The sequence below is a fragment of the Strigops habroptila genome, chromosome Z (assembly GCF_004027225.2).
Source record: "Strigops habroptila isolate Jane chromosome Z, bStrHab1.2.pri, whole genome shotgun sequence".
NCBI lineage: Eukaryota > Metazoa > Chordata > Aves > Psittaciformes > Psittacidae > Strigops > Strigops habroptila.
This window is the reverse complement of record NC_044302.2, coordinates 60,602,272-60,622,834: the sequence shown is the minus strand read 5'-3', so window position 1 is coordinate 60,622,834 and position 20,563 is coordinate 60,602,272. Positions and strand designations below refer to the sequence as shown.

The following is a 20,563-nucleotide window of genomic DNA, read 5'->3' as shown; positions in this document are numbered from 1 at the left end:
TATTTGTTTTCTTGTTTTTCTGGAACATTAGAATGGCTTAAATCCATCACAGCATTTGTAAAACAGATACACACGGCAATAAGCATGCCACAGTGATGTCAGTACAGCAGTTGCACTTTCAATCCACCTAGTCAGTCATAAGCCAAATTCTAGCAGAAGAATTAGGAACTAGCAGCATAGCCATCATCACTTCAGAACATAATTCCAACACAGGAAAAAAGAGAAAAATCTATTTATCTTAAAATATCTAATACCAAAAGTAGTAGGAACTACTTTGTTAACTTATTTAGGAAATCACATGACTTTCTTTTGTGTTAAAAGGCACCTGCAAGAAGAACCATCCTTCTTGTTCTGTGCCTTCTGGAGAGAAGTAATAATGCATTCAAACACAACGAATATGTGTGTTCAATGCATTCAAACATAAAAGAATAAAGCATTCAAACACAACGAAAGGTAACAGCACCCTGTAACTTCACCTTGAACTTACATCCTTCCAGATAGCCAAAATCATCAGAGAAGCTCTGGATCCACAGTACTGAGACGAAGAAGTCCAAAATGGTAAATAAGAAAAATTCAGTTTTAAGCAACATTAAGCTTGCTGGATTTGTACATAACAACAAAAATTTCAAACCTAAAAAGCCCAACCAAAAGAACATAATAAGGATCCTTGTATAAGATAAATTGTTGTAGCTGACATAGTTTTAGAACCTTATGACCTTCATACAAAATTTATTGTAAGCAAAATAAGGGCTGTAGATAAAGAGCGTCTGAAACTCTGAAACTAGCAGATGTTCAGGATATGCTGTAGCTAAGTTAACTGATAAGTAGAAGGATGAGAAGAAATCACTCACTTATGTCAGCAGTGTTACCGAATTAATTAAACTGTCGTAAGCACTTATCTACTGTGCAGACCTCAAAGACTACCAGAACAAGAATTCAAGGAAAAGATAAGGTGATGAAGAGGAAGATGATGAAGAAATGACCATCAAAGGTCCCAAAGACCACTACTATAATAAACTGCGCATGCAGGAAGAATGTTCTAGGAATGTGATGTTATGTATAAACAACTTCATGAATATGTATACAATATAATGAATATGTATGACTAACGACAATATAATCACGGTTTGATTGATGCTCAGACAGAACACGCTAGGAGGAGCTATCTCCCGTGTTCTCCGGCGCCGCAATAAAGAATACCTGCTTGTCAACTTAAACCTTTGTTGACGTGTTTTTAATAAGTTCTATGAATCAGTATTAAACCCCCACCACCACCCCCCCTAAAAAAAAAAAGCCAACTAACACCGCCCTCCCAAAAAAAAAAGGGGGGGGGGGAACAAAACAAAACAAACAAGCAAACAAAAAAAAACACAACCACACAAACAAACAAAAAAGAATAAAACAAAAACCCAACAACAACAACAACCACTGTTGCCTCAGAAATAGTCTATTTTCTGCCCTGCGGTGGGTGTGAGAAGGTAACTTGTATAACAGCTTTCCAGTAACCTCAAATCTCTGATTTCGGTGGTCAGGATGATGACTGCCACTTGGATCTAGCAATGCATGGGCTTGTCCTGTTGGCTTCAGAGCTGGCCAGTTCCTGCATTACAGTGTATGGTCTTTCCTTGGGAAAAGTGTGAAAAACTACCATGCCAGCCAGTTGCTTGATAGCACTGGCTACAGAGGGGAAAAAAAAAAGTAAGTTTTACTGCTACACAAGAAGCCATTTCCCAATGAATTAAGAGGACAGAGGAGTAGCAAGAGACAAGCTTTGTTTTGGATACTGGGTACCTAAAAACCCCACAAAAATGCAGAAATAGATTCTCTTCTGCAAGCTTCCACAACTGAGCTACACCTTCTCAGCCTTCATGCCTTCCCCACAGAGGACCACAAGAGGACCTCTGAACATGTAAGGTCTCCTTCAACAGTAGGCACAAGCTCCACCAAAAAGTGCAGGACTGTCCTGGGTAATTTTTTCCCCACCCTGAATGGTCTCTGCAAGCTTTCCAGCACTATGTGCTCTTACTAATGACATTCATTTTTAAGACCTACGTTATTCAATCTGATTGTGAATCCAATAGTATTAAAACAATAAATTCACTTGCCAACCGGCCAATATGGCTTTGAGAAAGCCAAAACAGACTTGCAGAGGCATCAAAACATGGCTACCATTGCACATCTCAAGAAAAGCAGGAAAGGGTACCCAGAAAGACAGATGATGCTATCCTAATGATGCCTGGAACAGAGGTCAGCAGCACAGGCTCACCTCATATTCACTCACCCTTGGAAGGACAAACATATTACAAGACTTTCCAACTCGCAAATAAATGGTTTTATATTCAAGCATCAAAAACCAGCTGGAGCACTATCAGTCTCAACTGCCCTCCTGCTTCTGAGGGAAAGCACCAGGCTCTTCCAGCACAGGACAGTAACAACTACAGCTGGTTGAGATAGGACTAGTCAAGCATTGCCTGCATGCAGCTGTATTGTTCTTCCTCGCCCAAGCTAGCTCATTCAGAGCTCTTGAATTTGCCATGTTTACATACCCCAAGTCTTTGTCATTTTATATGACTTCCACTTAAACATTTTTTATCTGCTTTTCTTGTATCAAAGTACTCATTACACTGTTTTATGACAGCCTAGTGATTGAAGAACTGCTTCTTGGATTAGGAAATATGGGGTTAGGAAAAAAGGGCATGATGAAAGCTAGTTGAAATAATCTATCTTTGGTTAATTCTGCCAGCTATTCACCCATGCCATTTTCTAGGTCTGTTTTTCCTACAATAATCATGGATTACTGCTGATACAGTATTATCTGTAACATTTCAGATTATTCCTTTGGGACCTCAAATGACTTCATATTCCCTCATTTTAATTATATATACAGTATAATGTAGGGATTTGAAGATAAGAAGGCATGAGGCCCTGAGCTGCTTTATTACATAAGAAAGAACAAACACTGATTTATTTACTACCTAACCAGGAACCCTGAAAAAAGATAACCTGGTGAAATTTTGTGCCCAAGTGTGACCAGTCTTTGGATTCATCCATTCACACTCTCTTAACTGTTCCCATTTTGTTCACACACATCTCAGGCTTTCCCAGCTGTGGACCCTCCCAGGGCTCTGACCTGTGATAAAAGAATAGGAAGAGAGGCACAGAGCAAAAATACCTGTGCTTTCAGAGAGCGTAGTGGGATGCTGTGCGTCCAGCAGGTTGAATGACCTCTGTAGTTACAACTTCTTTTATGGCAATTTTGTATCTTTTCATGCCATGCCAGCAGAATAATCTTGATCATCATAGTGAACTCTGGAATATCCTTTTTTTCTGCACATGATTCTGTACACATAGCTAAAGAAACATACCCTCTCACCATCAAGCCTACCATGCTCCCTGGAAAAAACAACTGGAACGTGCCACAAAGAAGGAAAGAAAAAAAAGTAAAATAGAAGGAAAATTAGGAGAAAAGGAAATTAGCAGTAATACTGAAAATGTATGTATTCAAGGTCTCTACCCAATCCTGTGCAGCACCAGCCAGAAAACAGGCTGCAGAGCAGGTGCTGATTTAACAGGAAAAGAAACTGAAATTCTGTTTTACAGGTTTGTGTCGTTTTACAGGAAATAAAGGAGATGTGAGGTCCTGATGTCATGTTGCTATTGCCTAATTAAAAACTAGTAGCTTCTACTCTCCTTAGGGATGCTCAGTGAAGCCAGTTAAATGCTGTTTTCTGAAACTGAAGTACTTTATTCTGACTCCATGCCATCTATAAGTACTAGACAATCAGATCTAGAAAGGCACAGGTATACCACTCAGAAAAACCTGACACCTTCCACATACTATACATGAAGCAGAAGTCAAACCCTTAGAAATGGCCACAGTGCTAGAGGAACATCACACTTCTACTAGGCTGAGCACCTCTCTCTGTTTAAAAGATTTCACAAACTGTTCAAAAGTCTGTATTCCCTGTTAGTGTTGCAGTCTGCTAAGCCTCCAATGCACCTGAAACAAATTCAGAGGCCAAATCTTTTCAACAAAATAAGTTAAATCCTTGCCACTTTCTCATTACAATTTTTTAAACATGCATTGAAAAAACTGCCTGATTACTTTAACTGTTGAAAAGAAATAGTGTATCTGTAGGCTTCCTCAAACATGTTTCAAACATGTATGGCCTCACTGTCCCACTGAGCAAGCGGTATTTCCAAAAATGACAGATCTTCTGAATCCATGCTGACACAAGTTAAAGAGATGAGTTAAGAAAGTTCAGCACTAAGTGCCTTAAGATTTGGACTTTCTTGACAAGTAAGGTTGCATGTAGTCTGTTATTACAGAAACTAGAGAACTCAGGGCGACAACCCCATGGCCACTAAAACTAACTTGCGAATTACAATCCTAACACCAGCTGACTCTAGAGAAAACAGTGACCAAGGACCACAGAGAACTTCCTTCCATAGCAAGAGGTGGAAATCTTGTCCTGAGTCCATGGAATTTTTTCTTTAGCAATAGTATCTCAAAATGCCTTAACATCTAGAGGCAGGCACTGATTTTATTTCAAAAGCACAGCTATGGAAGTGATCATTAATTAAAATGAGGGAAGATGAAAGTAAGCAGCTGGAGTGGTACAACATGGCTAACAATATCTACAGGCATCCTTAGCAGTGGACGAAAATGCAGTGACAGGCAAGCACATGGCTCCATCCTTTGCCCAGGGCACTCCTGGCCTCTGAATGCAGAGTGTGCACACATTTTCAGGTTCTTACAATTTTTTTTTCTACAATAGCATAAACAGAGGGATAACTTCAATTACGTCATTCTCCATCTTTATTTCTCAAAAATAGTTCCAACTGTAAAACCACAGACTAACTCAAGGATTACAGTCCAGCACAGCCCACCAAATGTAGCATAGAAATGAAGTGGCAGTAATCTCAGGTGAGAAATATTCAATTTTCTTGCTGCAAGTGATGTCTAAATCCTGAATAGCATTTCTATGTATGTGATACTACTTTCACAGAAATCAAATAATTTATCCCATACACACACAGCTTCATGTACTGGATAGGTTATATTTTTTTTACATCAGATATTGCTATGAAAGAGTAGGAAAAACAGCTCTTCTTAATATCAGGATGTCTCCGATGCCTCTAAGGTACTTGATTAAAGATTTATTTATTCCTATAAAGCTTTTACAAAGACTGTATTGACAATAATCTACATGGGAGATATAGACAGAGTTAATTAATATTCTGAACCAAAGAGTACAGGACAGGATGTCTTACTGTATCTTAATTTCATTATCTAAATGCTTCTACAGACACCCGTCAGATTTCTACCCAGTTGAAGAAGCAAGAAAGCAGCTTTGTTACATGCTTAGACATGGAGAATAGCAGAAATGCAAAACATCAGTACTCAGACTAAGCTGGCTGTATATACAGCTATGAAGTACAGATGGCTTTAAGCCAAAGGGTGACAATGTTATTAATTTATTTTCAAATCATCTTAAGCACACACTGAAACAAATGTGATTGCCCAGTGAAGACAGCAGAGCTAAAAAATAAAAAAAATAAAAAAATTTACATCTACCAAAAAGCCAACTAGCTATCGAGTTTACATTGCTTCCCTCTGTCACATACTAACAGGCATTTTTCTTCTTGAATTTCACCTATCACTGCAATACGAGAAAAAAAAAATTAACTCAAGCCAATTTTGAATGTCACCTTGAATCTGACCCTCTGCCTTAGACAATGAAGCAAATTCTCAAAGGTGAATTACATGACTATACATCACTTGCTCATTTCAGGAGCATTTCCTGTACTTTGTTATTGTGTAAGAGACCTGGGCAGACACAAAGCAAAGCTTCCAAATAGCAACACTAGGAAACTACAAAGCTGGTAAGATACAAAAAGGTATCATCATGTGCACAAGGTGGACATATGAAAAGATTAATTATCTCTCCTTTTTAAGTTTTAATAATATTAGTTTTAACTAAAGACCGTAAAATATTTTTTCATACAACAGCTGGACTTTAAAAATTAATTTGAAAGGTTCCAACAAAGTCCAAAATATACTGACAGCACAATACACTTCAATGAGCTAATTCTAGGTTCTCTGCATTTCGATAAAACTTCTCCTCGGAGGGTATCCAAATAGTTTAAAAAAAAAGGTCAATTAATCAAGACTCTTCAATGAGGAAGGTTTACATGAAGTTTATACTCTGGCTCATAACAAGTAAAATGTTCATCCAAGAACAAAGACTAAGAAATGATGAAAATCCCTTGATTTCCTGGTTTACAACCTGTTCACTCAGTTACACAGTTTCAATATTCCAACCAAGATAAATAGCTAAAATGTGAACTGTATGTGCCAGCTGCTCTATACAAACTATAAACTTCTCATTCAACAGAATGCAAGCTGTTCCTGTAACTTTTAGAATGAGATCAGTGATAATGGGATCACTCTCATTCATGCAGCGATTCATGAACATACGAATTTGCAGGGATTGGGGAAAGCATCAGTGAAGAAGTCAAGGCAACAAGTGTTCAGGGGCTTCATGCTTCTGCAACATGCAACTATCCCCAGTGCAATCTCCTGACCAGCAATGTGGCAAGGCATATATATATATATGTAGTCCTGCATAGCTGGTGCAGAGGTCAAAAGAGCTGTTGCTTTCCTACATTTGTCCCCAGCTGCATTTCTTGAAAAGTGCCAAAAGCAACAAAATAGTCACAAAGGCTATTAGGAAGGACAAAACTCCCATTTGTTAAGTATGACTTTATTTTGACATACGTATGACTGTATTTTCACAGCATAAGCTGGAAAATCCCAATGTAAGCAACAAGAACTCTTAACTTCCAGAACAGCTTTACTTTAAAAATATAAATGTATTGCACCTCTGTATCAGTTTGCTAAAGGCCTATCAGTACGTTAAAAATACTATCTTGATTGTGGTCCTAAAGATACACACAAGAGAAAATTCAGTGAGACTATATATGTTCCTGTTGAAAGAGTTAGGGCCATTACTGAATTAAGCTTCATATATGATTTCAGTCAAAAAAAAAAATCTAAGACACAGAAGGAACTTACTCAAGATCACAATCCTTGCCAGGGTAAAAGTCAGAATAATCCTTGTCCAGTCATTTGACCATTGCTTCTCTTTCTGAAAGTTCTTCAATAACATGACTACTTCTCTGTATGTTATAGAAAAGTGCCCTTAAACTGTTTTTAAAAATCTATAGGCATAACAATAAATAAAAAAGCTATCGGTAGTGCAAATGGCTGTTTGCTCTAGTATTTTAGCATAAAAAGTGAGAACGCTACCCTACACAACAGTCTTATTTTGAACTTGTTAGGAGACATACATTAAATGCACAGACAAACAAATACCTGGTAAGCTCTTCTTTAATCTTCAGGGGTTCATGCGGGTAGAATTTCACTCTAAAGCACATGGTAAATGGTGGATGAGCTGAAACATTATAAAGATAAAGCATAAGAACAGTAGCAAACAAACATTGCCTCAGCCACTCTGAAGGAATGAACTCGAAGAGTCTTAAAAAGTAGCTGGTGTGACAGTTAGCTCTGAAACATCAGTCAGAGATTCAAACAAACCGATAAATAGTATATACATGTATATATGAAGAGAACATATGACAAAAGCGGCCAAAGCATGTGCAAAATACAGCTAACCTAGGCAAATCAATTTATAAATGGATTTGCACCTCACAGGACTTTTTGTTTGATATAAGAAGTACAAAACACATTTGGGCTCTTGATAAACAGGAAGCAATTGCGTCTTGTCACAATGAGATACGCAGGTGTTATGTGTATTTGTTAATCCTGACAATGATAATACCTAGACTACAAAATGGAAGGAACCATTAATTAAATTTCATTAATGAAGCTAGAGACAACAGAACTGTTCTTGTTTGCAGTATTTAGTAAGACTACATTACGTACTCTTGAGCTATGGTAACCAATACCAGGCCTTAAGTACAATACTTTCTCTTTTCAAAAAAAAAAACCCAACCAACATAACAAACAAACAAACAAAAAGACCTAGTAACAGGAATTATTTCAATTCTGCAATCAGTGTCTCTCAGTTTTACATTAATGAACACAGCTTTATATCCCACTGTTCTATCTTTGATAGAATTCAATATATTATCTTATCTTAGGGAGTTGATTTTTCAGTGATTACAGGAGAGGCAGAAAGCAAATTTAAGACTATTAATCCCATCAAAGAGGCATCTCGTGATAATCATGTTAGGCTAAAAGATGTGTGAAGACCATGAAGAAGGCTTAAAAATATCACATCACGCACAATAAGCAGGTAGGCAGAGCCCTCAGAACTATCTGTAGCCAGGTAGTGTTCATGTTTTAAAATCCAGTTCTCAATTCAAAGTGAGAAGGAAAATAACCACACCTTCAAAAGGCAAATAGTGAGGGGGGATAAGTAAGCTGGGCAAGGGTCCTTTACCAAAACATTTACCCACACAGTCATTTTTAGATGCATAGAAATAGAGGAAAAGCTGAGGCTTCAAACAAAATGGGAACATGTGATCACTGTGCTCATTTGGGAGTGTCCTACAGACCTGAGTGCAGGATTATAATCCTTTTATTGTAATATTTAACCATGAAATTAACTTTCTGCATATTTACACTAGTACTCAATATTTATAGACCCTTCCTTTTAATAAGTTAAGGGGGTTGGGGCTTAGGTGGGTGTTTTTTGGTTCTGGTATTGGTTTTTGGTTTCTCTTTTTTTTAAGGAAAGCATGCATGCAACTTTAATTCATAGTAAAATATAGAACTACAATACTCTAGTTAGATTCAGAAGTCCCTTAGTTTTAATGTATTCTGAATGCACTCAGTCAATCTAATTTCCTAAATCTGGAAGAGATGGTGCTTTCACATGAGAAAAAGAAGGGAAGGTTGAGGAAAAGGGCAAAGAAAATTACAGAGAAAATGAAGGCAGAGAACAGGTGAAACAGAGTATTACTGTTTAGTCATTATAATATATAACAGTAATCATTAAGATACCACAACATTTTACTGTACAATCTCCTCAAGCTTACTAGCTCACTGGCCTGTATAAACTGCATGTGGAAATTAGTTCAACAAACATGATACCTCTTCAAGCTACGTTGACTGCAGTATTCACATGTATGTTGCAGTTTTCCAGAAACTCGGGCCTGGAGATCACATAGTTCCATGTGATGTACAAAAGCAACAGAAAATAAAAATGCATTACATCTTTCATTATGGTAGGTATCTTTTGAAGGGTTTGACTGCTTTTGACAACGTAGGAATATTTTCCCTTTCAAGATCTCATGTTGCACTTTTTTAACTACTGCCAGCCTAAACAAAAACTGCTGATTTCACAATTTTTTCTACTTGTTTAAATAATTGTTCATTGAAGACACAAGGAAGAATATAGAAAAGATGGGAATGCAGAGATGAAAAACACACGGAAAAAAAAAGAAAGTAAGGAAACAACAAATAGAAACAAAGAAGAGGAACTGGAGGAATAAAAACAAGCCTTAATTGCTCTCTAGAGATGGTTTGAACATGCAAGCTAAGAAGTCCTCTGAAGGCAAAAGAAACACTCAGATTGCTTTCTGTGGGCTTCAGCTTCTTAGATGTGACTGCAGCGGTGTCTTAGATAATTGGAAGTAGACTGCAAAACAGAGAACACTGCTATGTCCTCCCTGCCCTTTAGTGGCAAACTAGAAGATAAACTGAATTCAATACCCAAGAAAGGAAAACAGCCATCCAGAGATTAAAGAGCCATGTTGCCCGGACAAAGCAAAAGATAATGTGAGTCCTCTTAAATGGTTCTGTCTCTTCTCAATAACGTTCTTAAAACTAAGCAAGGGAGAAAAACTTGCACTTTCACAATACCGTTCCACTCACAAAACATGACAGAAGAACCAACCTGTATTAAATGCGCAAGAGCTCTTCCTCAGGAAAAAAAAAACCAACCAATCTTTTACCTGTCCCGGCAGATTAGAAGTAGTTTGTTCTTTAAATAGGGATGCAGAAATAAGAACAGCTAGTGCATGGCTCTGCAGGACCCTAGTACAAGCTAGTACAAGCGTACTGCAAGACCCTAAAAATGTACTGAATTTACCTAAACTTTTGGATGTCAATGAAACAATTAAAATTTTGGCTGTGGTAAAAAGAAAGAAAGGAAAGAAAAAATATAGTAGAACAGCCAACTCTGGCAGTCTGTGGTAACCACAGAAAAACAACAGCTGCTCTGTATGCACAGAGTATCATAGCGAGGAAAGGACAGCATACACTGGACCAAATAAAATAGCCCAGATTCAGTTAATAGGAAATGTTTTCCTTGTAGACAGAAGTGTACACCAATGCACAGAATACATAAGAGATTTGGCAAGGCAGTTTGAAGCCTACTTTGCAAACATTTCCTAGGCTCAAGCTTCTGTAACTAATATTCCTCCTCAGCAGTGCAGAAGCAATACAAAACAAGGCTGCTGCAGACTGCTAAACAGAGGTCTTCTCTCAGCAACTGCTGCAAGTATGGCAATTTGAAATTTTAAAAATAATATGATCTCCTCCATCCAATTCACCTCTGGAAATGAAACAAGAAGGTAATCTATAATTACACAGTGAAATAGGATTCTCTTTTTCTGTTCTTTTTTCCCAGTTAGAAAACCAGCCAAGAAGAATGAGCACTTGAAACGAGACGAAGGGACCCCCATAGCTATCGACTTTCCTCTCCATCCTCATTTTAAAATGGACCATAAGCCTAATGTTCCTCCAAATGCACATTTGATGTAGACATTTATTAAGGTTTTTGTCTTACAGTTTTTACAACACCAGAGAAACACACATGAGAACCTCATATTCTCCCTTCACTATATTGTTGTAGTGGAAAGCAAGACAGGCAGTGAATTGTATAGCTCAAGAAATCAGATTGTCAAGCCAGACAATTCCTCAATTCCTTGAAAGCAAAATTACTTTCTACTACTTACTTGCACATTAAAGTGGAAACATTAACAGCAAATCTTCCCAAAACAGAACTCAAATTACAGAGGAACATTTCTTCAAAACTAGCCCGAATATAATTAGTTTTAGAACAGCTATAAGCCTTTTCTTTCAGACTGGTCCTTTACCTATCAGACAAGGAGCAGCTGGTATAATGAAATGCCCAAGGCTTTGTCAGAATTTCCTACCATCTCAGGCTTTGCTTTTTCACTAAGAAAGATTCACAACTACAGTAATTGCAAACGACATTAGCATGGAGAATAGTACTGACTGCAAACTCCATTGAATGGGTCTATTAATTTGCCAGTTTATGTGCTAGCAGAACATAAGAGATGAAGGCAAAAGAACAAATAAAATCATTTAAATGATATCAAATGTTCAAACCAGTCCTGATCTAGACCCTCATGAAGGAACTACACATACAGCATGGAAGGTTTCTAGGCAACTGATGTATGTCTTCAAGGTTTATTTCAGTTGCATTTAACTAAGACAAACTATCCAATGTACATGAAACAGTAAGGATCTCCTATCTAAAAAACAAAACTCTTACCACCCTGATCAAAACAAACAGGGAGATGGGACCAGCACCCCTTGGCACAGATATCAATGTGTAAGAGACTGCATCTCGCATTCATTTTTAAGCAAAGCCCACTGAATCACTCTTCTCCTGTGTAGATCAAAAGGTTATAGATGATAAGCATAAGAAAATTTGCACGTTTTCTTCACAGAAAGACAATCTGAAAGGCAACATCTGCGTAAGAGAAAAACTGCTTTTTAAACAACAACAGAAAAAAAGCTGGTGAAAAACTTGGCTGAAGTTTTAGAATTGTGAACCAAAGAGGGAGAAGGACAGAAGATTCTCAGCTGTCACTTTTGGGAAGGTTTCCTGTTGTTTTTAACAACTTGCTTTTCATCCAGCACAAATATTAGTTGCTGTAATGAGCTGTACTGGCAGTGTTGTTTTTTCTATTAAACATGGGTTCAGATGGATACTGAAAGCCAAAAGCAGATGTTTAAATTATCTTTGCAGCCCTGAGAATGCGACATTGCAAAAAACTTCCTGCATCTCTCCTTGATGTTACATATCTCTGAGCTACAGTATACCTCCCAAAAATTAGTGAACCAAAAAAAACCCAAACCAAACCAAATAAAAAAATCATTCCATTGAAACAGTCTTGATGTTCACTGATGCTACAGAAGGATCTCTGGGACACTGTAAGATATATGTTGCTGTTTCCATATACGTTTTCCCTGACCAAATGAATCAGCTGCTTAACCATCTCAATTGGTGAACATGTTTAAGACAGGCAGAACACTACTCAGTGTTTTTATTTTATGCATAGGAAGGAAGGACGGAAGGAAGGACGGACGGAAGGAAGGACGGAAGGAAGGAAGGAAGGAAGGAAGGAAGGAAGGAAGGAAGGAAGGAAGGAAGGAAGGAAGGAAGGAAGGAAGGAAGGAAGGAAGGAAGGAAGGAAGGAAGGAAGGAAGGAAGGAAGGAAGGAAGGAAGGAAGGAAGGAAGGAAGGAAGGAAGGAAGGAAGGAAGGAAGGAAGGAAGGAAGGAAGGAAGGAAGGAAGGAAGGAAGGAAGGAAGGAAGGAAGGAAGGAAGGAAGGAAGGAAGGAAGACTGAACTGCATGAATAAACTGAAAAACTTGTTACTGTGCTGGGGCAAAATGAAGCTCCTCACAAAGAGTAGCTGAGATCAAGCATGCAGCAGATTTTCAAATTTGCCATAATCCTATGAAAATCTGAGCATTCAACTGAATTTAGAACATTTTGAAGAGTTAGTATTAGTATAACCTACTCTTGCAGCAGAGGAGATGAAAGTGCATTCTTACAAACCAGATCATTTCAATGTTTTCAGAATTCTTTAATGGCAAAGAAAGAAAAGGAAACCTCTAATACAATCACTGTGAATACCTTTCTGCCACCATTTCTTCTAGAAGTCATATATACATAATGTATTCACTTCAAGGTTTCAGTTTTTACACTTTCCACTGGATTCTAATTTCAGCCCTAACTTGTGTCACTTGAGACTGTGATGCTTTTCAAATGAATATGGTTAATTTCTTCTTCTGAGTCTAAACCTTTTCCTAGAAAACTTCTTTGTACTTGTAGATAAAATATGATTTAAACTTGTGTGCCTTTAAAAATTTAGTGTTCTATATTAATACAGCTTATTTTTAGAAAAATAAAGCAAGAGATTCCTGATCTGAAATGCTTACAAAAACGTCCTTGAAACCTGTTGGAGAAAAAGATATATTTATGCATAATCTGCATGAATTCTACACACGTGTATAATATATATATATCCCTGTTTTTTTTTTCCTTGAAGAGCTATTGTAGCAACTGAAGTCCTTTATCTGTGACAAAAAATATAGTTCAGTTACACTAGTATTAACCTGAAACTGCTTATAAAAAGCCGACCACAGGTAGTTAATTCTATTCCTGTGTCCTGAATCTAAGGCTGATAACAAAACTCCTTTGTTACCATCTCATTCTCTTTTGCTGTTGCTGTTGAAAAATTTTCACCTTGACAACTAACCTCATACTAGCTGCATTTTGTTGTGCTGTTTCACACATGTTCATTTTTCAGTCTTCAGAGTTTTGATTAGGATTTACCCCAAAAGCCATACAAGTCCTCTGATGAAACCATCACATCGTTAGTTCCATGGAATTTATGGAGTACCATCAATCACATCTAGGTAACATCCCTATGCAGGTAGAGTTGTTCTGAATGAATCAAAACACTCTCAGTGCATCTGGTGGCAGAGTTCCTGAATATGTTGCTATACAAAGTGCAAGAAGAAGCATGAGCCCTTACACTCTGTTGGGTGAAAGCAGTAATACACAGCACTTGAGTTTGCTGGACTGTAATGGTAATCTCAAACCAATGTTCTGCGTTGTCAGGAAGCAGGGGGCAGCAGAAAGAGAGCAAACCAGAAAGACTCAGAAGCAGATTGCCACACTTCACATTTCATTGCCATCTCCCAGTGGCATCTGACTGAAAACAAGAGCCAAGAATGTACAGGTCTTCCAACCAGATCTGCCACCCTACATATATCAGCTGTCCTCTGCCTCCAGCCCTGAGCAGTAAGGGGAAGCTCTTAATGTGCAGAGCACTGTGATACAGTGTAATGAGGGTACCCTGAGTTTTTAGGAGCCTAGATAGGACACAAAGGGCCTATTTGCACCAAGAGACAAATGAAGCATATTCTAAGTTACTGTGTGGAAGCACAGGAAAACCTTTGGGCATTTCTAAAGCATGAACTCTCAACACTTACATTTCATTTGCTTGAAGATGGACTTGTTGGGCTCAAGCCAGTGCTGGAAAGGCAAAGCAGAGAGCAGAGGTTAATACAGATCACATCAGACAACAACATCCTTGTACAGTTACATGGTACCAAAAATAGGAAGTAGGATTTTTGTTTCCCTGAGACATATATACACTGGAAAAGCACCTCCATACTGTTGTAATACTGGAATTGCACTGTACAAGCATATTTGATGTTACCACTGCTTATAAGATGCATTCAAAGCAAAAATAAGACAAATATTTTATTTTAAAGATAAATTTTAAAAAGACAGGCTCTAGTGATTAGTTTGCAGCAGATGTTTCAGACCTACACTTTCAGCTATTTTTTTTAAGAAAAATGACCATATGGGCCAGTAGGACAGACTATTCAGAAATGTTAATATCATTTGTATCTAATATAAATACAGATATTATTAATATCTAATTTAATTAGATATTTTTAATATCTAATAATGCTGTCTTCTACAGGTCTTACAACTAAAGCACGTGTAAATACTGTATTCTCAGTCAACACCCTCAGAACACAAGCTACTGTTCTCTTCTAGCAAGAACTAAAAATCTGAAGGGAAAAAGAGTGTACTTTTCCATGAAATGTTTTTGCTACAGGCAGTCAATGCGAAACAGAGATGTATAGACGCCTACCAGTTGGTGTTTAACTTTCCAGGCAAAGACTGCAATGACAGAAAAACTTTAATTTTTTTATTCCCCTAGAAAATAAATTCAGATGCTTCTGTGATGAAAAGCTAGGCTCACATCTTCATTAAGAGCCTTAGCACATCCCCTGCTAACACTAGCTGAACTGTTCAGGAGGATGTTTTAATTGACAAAAGAACATGCTGATATTTAAGTGCCACTTCTAACCACAGCCAACAGCATTTGTACTAAGATTTTTCCTGTAAGCAAAAAATTTCCACAGTAAAATGAAATTTGTGCTGCAGAAGCAGCTGGTCAGAAAGCATAGTATTCAGTTTTAATAAGCATAATCAACACTGGAAGGCCTTCCACTAATGACTTTCATTTTTAACCCTTTTCATTCTAGCTCTAAAACCCTATAGTCTACAGCAAAAAGAAAATCTAGCATTTTTTAAACCATATATAAGATTTAGAATACCCTACATCAGCTACTGGTTTTCCTCATAACTATGGTAATTCTATTACAGCGAAAGGCCGGGGAAGATAGTTTGTAAGAATTGTTAATAGATGACAAAAATTATTATTTTAAAAATCACAATATTTCAAGACTTCAGTCAAAATCAGGGATAATTGTAAATTAGTTTTCTGGAAAGAACTTTTGAGAAAACAAATAACCTGGGAAGAACAGTTTCAAATATCTGCTGCTTATATGCTACGGCTGCTCAGAAACTCCTGCATACAGTTTACAGCTATACTGGTAATAAGCACTACCATGTATTTCTGTTTGAAGCTTACTTATCACTGAGAGACTGATCTGGAACCCTTCTGCTCCACAGACAAACAAAACAAAAAACCAACACCACCAAACTTCAAACAACAAACTTAAGAACAACAAACAACAACCCCACATGACTTCTTCATCTCTTCCCTCTCCTCAGTATCTCTCTCTCTTGGGTAAAAGAATAAAGAATTGAGAAACCAGTAAGTGCTCCACCAACTTACTAGAAATATCTAGCTCATTTCATTCTGTTTTACATCACGCAGATATATTATTCATACATTCTGCTCTGAATAATGTGAGAGTGAGGGTTGTTCATAAATAGGTAAGGCAAGTTAAGAAATTGTATATAGTCTGCAGTACTTTATAGATAAATGATCCAGATGAATTCATAGATATAAAACCAGACACACAGATACGCAAGTTTACTTTCTTTAATCTCTTCACGCACCCATCCCACCCCCACCAGGATCTAGGCAGTCCTGGTTGAAGATTCAGACAGCAAATAGGAACCTAGACAGTGAGCTCTGCTGTATTGTTCCCAGGGAACTGAGACGTAAGAGGTATCTCACAATTTTAATCTAGCAGACGCACAACACAATTTGTTTGATGTTTCTCTTTGAAAGGCTGAAATATTAGCACACACCAGGTCAGCATTTACAGCTGCTTGAAAACATCAGTTACCTATTCTAACAAAAAGTCAGGTATTAATAAAAAAGCCCGATTTGCAAATATGAAACCCTCATAATTAATGAATAATTCATTACTAATGAAAAAGGAGAAACATGAATGAAATTCCTCCTACAGTGTGCTAAACCCCCAGAACACAGATTTAGCAAACATGTTCAAAAGCAAACTTTCACTAAGACCTGGCTTTCATGGGTTAAAAATGGATTGAAAAGACAACGAGCAATTAAGCTGTCTAGGCTTTCACTTGGAGGTCAAGAAACTGACAGGCAGGTTTCAGAAGCTCAGATTTCCATGGTGACCTTCTGTTGGTGGAAGATTGCAAACATGTAAGCAATTCAGCTGAATCTTCCAGAAAACTGAGCAGTTACTTTATAATTTGTGGACATTTTCTAAGACACAGCAATTAGGTGCTTAATGGTCTCTGAGTGCCAAGGGAAGATAAACACCTAGTCACTGCTAGTACTTCTGAAAATAGCCACCCCTATATTTGTTTGCATATTTCAATTTGAGTTTTAGGAAAGATTTTCCCCTGCGTACTTATCTTCCAGCCTTACAACACTGACTAATAATTAATAATTGTGCCTCATCTCTACACTAGAATATTCATGCTATATTTATTCCAAGATTAATTAGCTTTTATAGCTAGGACCAGATAAAGGTTCCTATAAATTTGTCCAAAGGTTTCTGTAGGAATTTTCAACTGAAAAGCATCTGGCTTTGCAAAATGTTATTTCCATGTATCAATCTTTTGTTAAAAAATTTTGCTGAAAAGAAAGAAAAAAAAATCCTCAAACAAAAAGAAAATATAACATTTTGAGCTAGCTTCTCAGGCAAAATTTTAAAAGCATTTAATTCTTCCACTGCAGAAAGATTTCACTGCTAAAGTATGCCACACTGCCTTGCAGGAACAAACCATAGGTGTTTCCAATTTTCTTGTAAGGCTAGCACCTCATTTATAAGACAAATAAAAAGAGAAACAAAATAAGTCAGATGTAAACCTGGAACCAGAGACAGGAATCTTTAATTTCCCTCTTTGCAGTAAAATGTGCAAACTAGGGGAGGGAAAAACCCAGCAACCTTATACAGTTTCATTTTTGCCTCATGTATTTCACTCTGTTGTCCAAAAAGCTTGCTTTAATTGGATGACGGCCTACAACCTCAAACCAGCTTGACTTTTTATGTGACAGTACTTAATGATCATCAGAAATCATTCCAGCAGAGGCTGAGCCTCCTATTTCAGTGATGGCATGTTAGCAACATGGCTGTTGCCCAATGGAGAAGACAAGATTTTGATCCTAATCCAGCTAACGTCTAAGGATCCTTTGAGGAAATTTATGTTCAGCACTGCAATTTCTAATCTCTTCTGCCAAAAGACATCTGGGTAGCAGCTGGGCATCTAGATGGTCAGGCAGATGTCCTCATGGAAGCAGAAAGCAAAGAGAAAGAACCTAGAGATCTTGAAGGTCAGTCATGGGATAGCTAACAAGTCTCAGTGCTTCAAGTATCAATGATGAGTAAGCAAACTATTATGAATATCACTTTTGGTCCTGGGATCCTAAAATATGCTGAGAATTGCTTTCTGACTCATATTTCATTGCAACTGCATGCTGTGTTTCAGACTAGTGCAATTTTTACTTTGTAAATACAGCCCTCACCTCTGATCAGCCTTTAAGTGGCACTGAGTAGTCATCAGCAAGCCCAGGTGTGTTCTTGCTTACCCACAAATGGTCAGCAGCTGATGTGCTACCAGCTTCCACAGCAAAAGCTCAAGATGAGCAAGGATGCCACATAAGGATAAAAACAGCATTCTAGAAAGTCAGTTTAACTCCACAAACACTGATCTCCTTTTAGTAAAGACACTTCAACCAACAACCCGTTTTGAACTGTCATTCACTGAGAAGCTCAGACAGGACTGAGCTTGGTCTCACTATAGCACAGGGGTAAGGGTTTTAGAATAAGATGCAGGGAGGAAAGAGGACATAATGTCACATATTTATTCTTACAGCCCCTGTAAGGGGTCAGGTGTCATGAAAATGCCAACACTGTTCTTCTTCTAAACTGCAACAGCTGCCTTACAGTGCAAACATGTGTGGTTCAGTTTCCTCATCCTATGGACTCCTGTGCAAGATTGGCATAAACATAGCCCTCCTCCTAAAAAACTGCCAAGCCAAAGGCAAGTGCTTGGGACCTGACAAACCAGAAGTCCAACGAATTCAGTGAAAAGTCTCTTCCCTCCTCCAACACAAGAGGCTTTTCATTTAGCCTCTGTGTTTGCAAGAGGAGCAGTAAACAAGGGGCAACCAAACATTACTAAATGCTGTGAATATTTAACTCTGCCTCAGCAAGCAATATTCAGTCAATGCTCGGATGTGCATACAGTAAAACAGAACCTGAGAACCTGCAGACGTCACAAGACTACTCTAGCCAGCATTTGAAGAGTTTGTTCAATGTACAGAAGAAAGCAGGAGAATGGAGATATGCACTGAAACACTGCTAGAAATGTAATAATATTAATTTTATTTAAACATCAACCCTTTATTAATCTTGAAAATGAATACCTAACATTTTCCTTAAATGAAAAGCAAAATCAATATCAATTTGCTTTAGCCACAAGGCAGTTACTTGTACCAGGTCACTACTGCCAAAAGTCAGACTCAAAAAAAATGGCAAGCGTATCCAAACCTAATGGCAGCTCAGACACTGGAATTAACTAGATGCCCCTCTATACCAGCACAACAGACGCCAAATGACCCAGGGCACCCTGCATGTCTCTTTCTTCGTGCCCTAAGGCTGACATCATTTCTTCCTGGTTTCAAGAACCTCTATACCAAGAATATCTGCTAGTGGCTGCTTAGTTGACACAAGGATATGGAATGAAGCTGCATCTGGGGAAGTTCAGACTGAACATTAGGAAAGGGTTCTTCTCTGAGAGGGTGGTCAGTCACTGGAAGAAGCTCCCCTGGAAGTGGCCACAGCACCAAGTCTGTCAGCATCTGCATGACGCTCTGAGCCATATGGTTTATTTTTAGGTAGTCCTGTGAGGAGCAGGCAGTTAGACTTGATGATCCTTATGGGTCCCTTCCAACTTGAGATATTGTGGAATCTGTGATTCCACAATATTGATATTGTTCTACTACAGTAAAGGAGCTGTTCCTCTGTACTGCTCCCAAAATCAGGACATCGGCTCTGTGGTACGCAAAGCAGGAAGAAACAACATTCATCATTATAACAAAAATTAATCTGGTCCAGAAATGGTACCATACACTGAAACAGAACTACTATTTGTATGATTCTGAGCTGGAATTTATTAAACAAATTTCCAAATTCTCACTCTGTTTTTCCTATTACACTAAAGTATTCAGAGAAACACCAATGATGTAAGTTGGAGTAGCTCAACTGACCCATAACCTCTATATTAGCTGAATATTTGGCCAGAAAATCTGCATATCACAGAATCATAGAACGGTTAGGGTTGGAAGGGACCTCTGGAGATCATCTAGTCCAATGCCCCTGACAAGGCAGGGCCAACTAGAGCAGGCTACATAGGAATGTGTCCAGGTGGCTTTTGAAGATCTCCAGAGAGGGAGACTTGATGACACTTCTGGGCAGCCTGTTCCAGTGCTCTGCCACCCTCAACATAAAGAAGTTCTTTCTCATGTTGAGGTGAAATTTTTTTGTGTTTCATACGTTGATGTATGCCTGAGCCACCACATCCTCACAGACAACAGGTTCATAAATGATGGAAAAAACATCTTTATTAAAATAGCCTGCAGAATTATTTGGTGTACAGGGTTATTAATCTTCACAAAAGATACTACAGTTAGTAGCATTACTGCTGAATTAAGTTTATATGTACATTCACACTACTATTCATTTGTGCCAAGATTTTGTTTAGTACATAAATACACCCCTACTGGTAAAAGCAAGTAGCCATTTAACTCAGCACTTTGTCCCTAAAAATGGCCTGAAGCAAACACTTAGAAAAAGAACAAGAGTAGTAGCTCCCATTGTGTTCACTGCGCTTTTTCCACCAGCCTCCGTTATAATTTGTTTATAAGCCTTTGTGGACTTTCACCGATTTGACTAAACACTTTTTTAACATTTTCTTTTGTGTTTTTGACAGCTACAACAATGAATTTTA

At 37.9% G+C, this 20,563-nt stretch overlaps 1 protein-coding gene across 3 annotated transcripts in view; it reads right to left on the bottom strand.

The window, feature by feature from the left end:
• The window catches only part of FRMD3 (FERM domain containing 3), a 142,448-nt gene that overhangs the window by 50,759 nt on the left and 71,126 nt on the right, over positions 1-20,563 (bottom strand). The window contains exons 3-4 of one of the 3 annotated variants that reach the window (XM_030471029.2): positions 14,290-14,332; positions 7,379-7,457 (exon numbers count right to left, since the gene is read on the bottom strand). In XM_030471029.2, coding sequence (XP_030326889.1) covers positions 7,379-7,457; positions 14,290-14,332 — 122 coding nt within the window. Of the gene's footprint in view, positions 1-7,378; positions 7,458-9,121; positions 9,184-14,289; positions 14,333-20,563 lie in introns of those variants that run through there. The other 2 variants (XM_030471031.1, XM_030471030.1) reach the window with 2 other exon arrangements.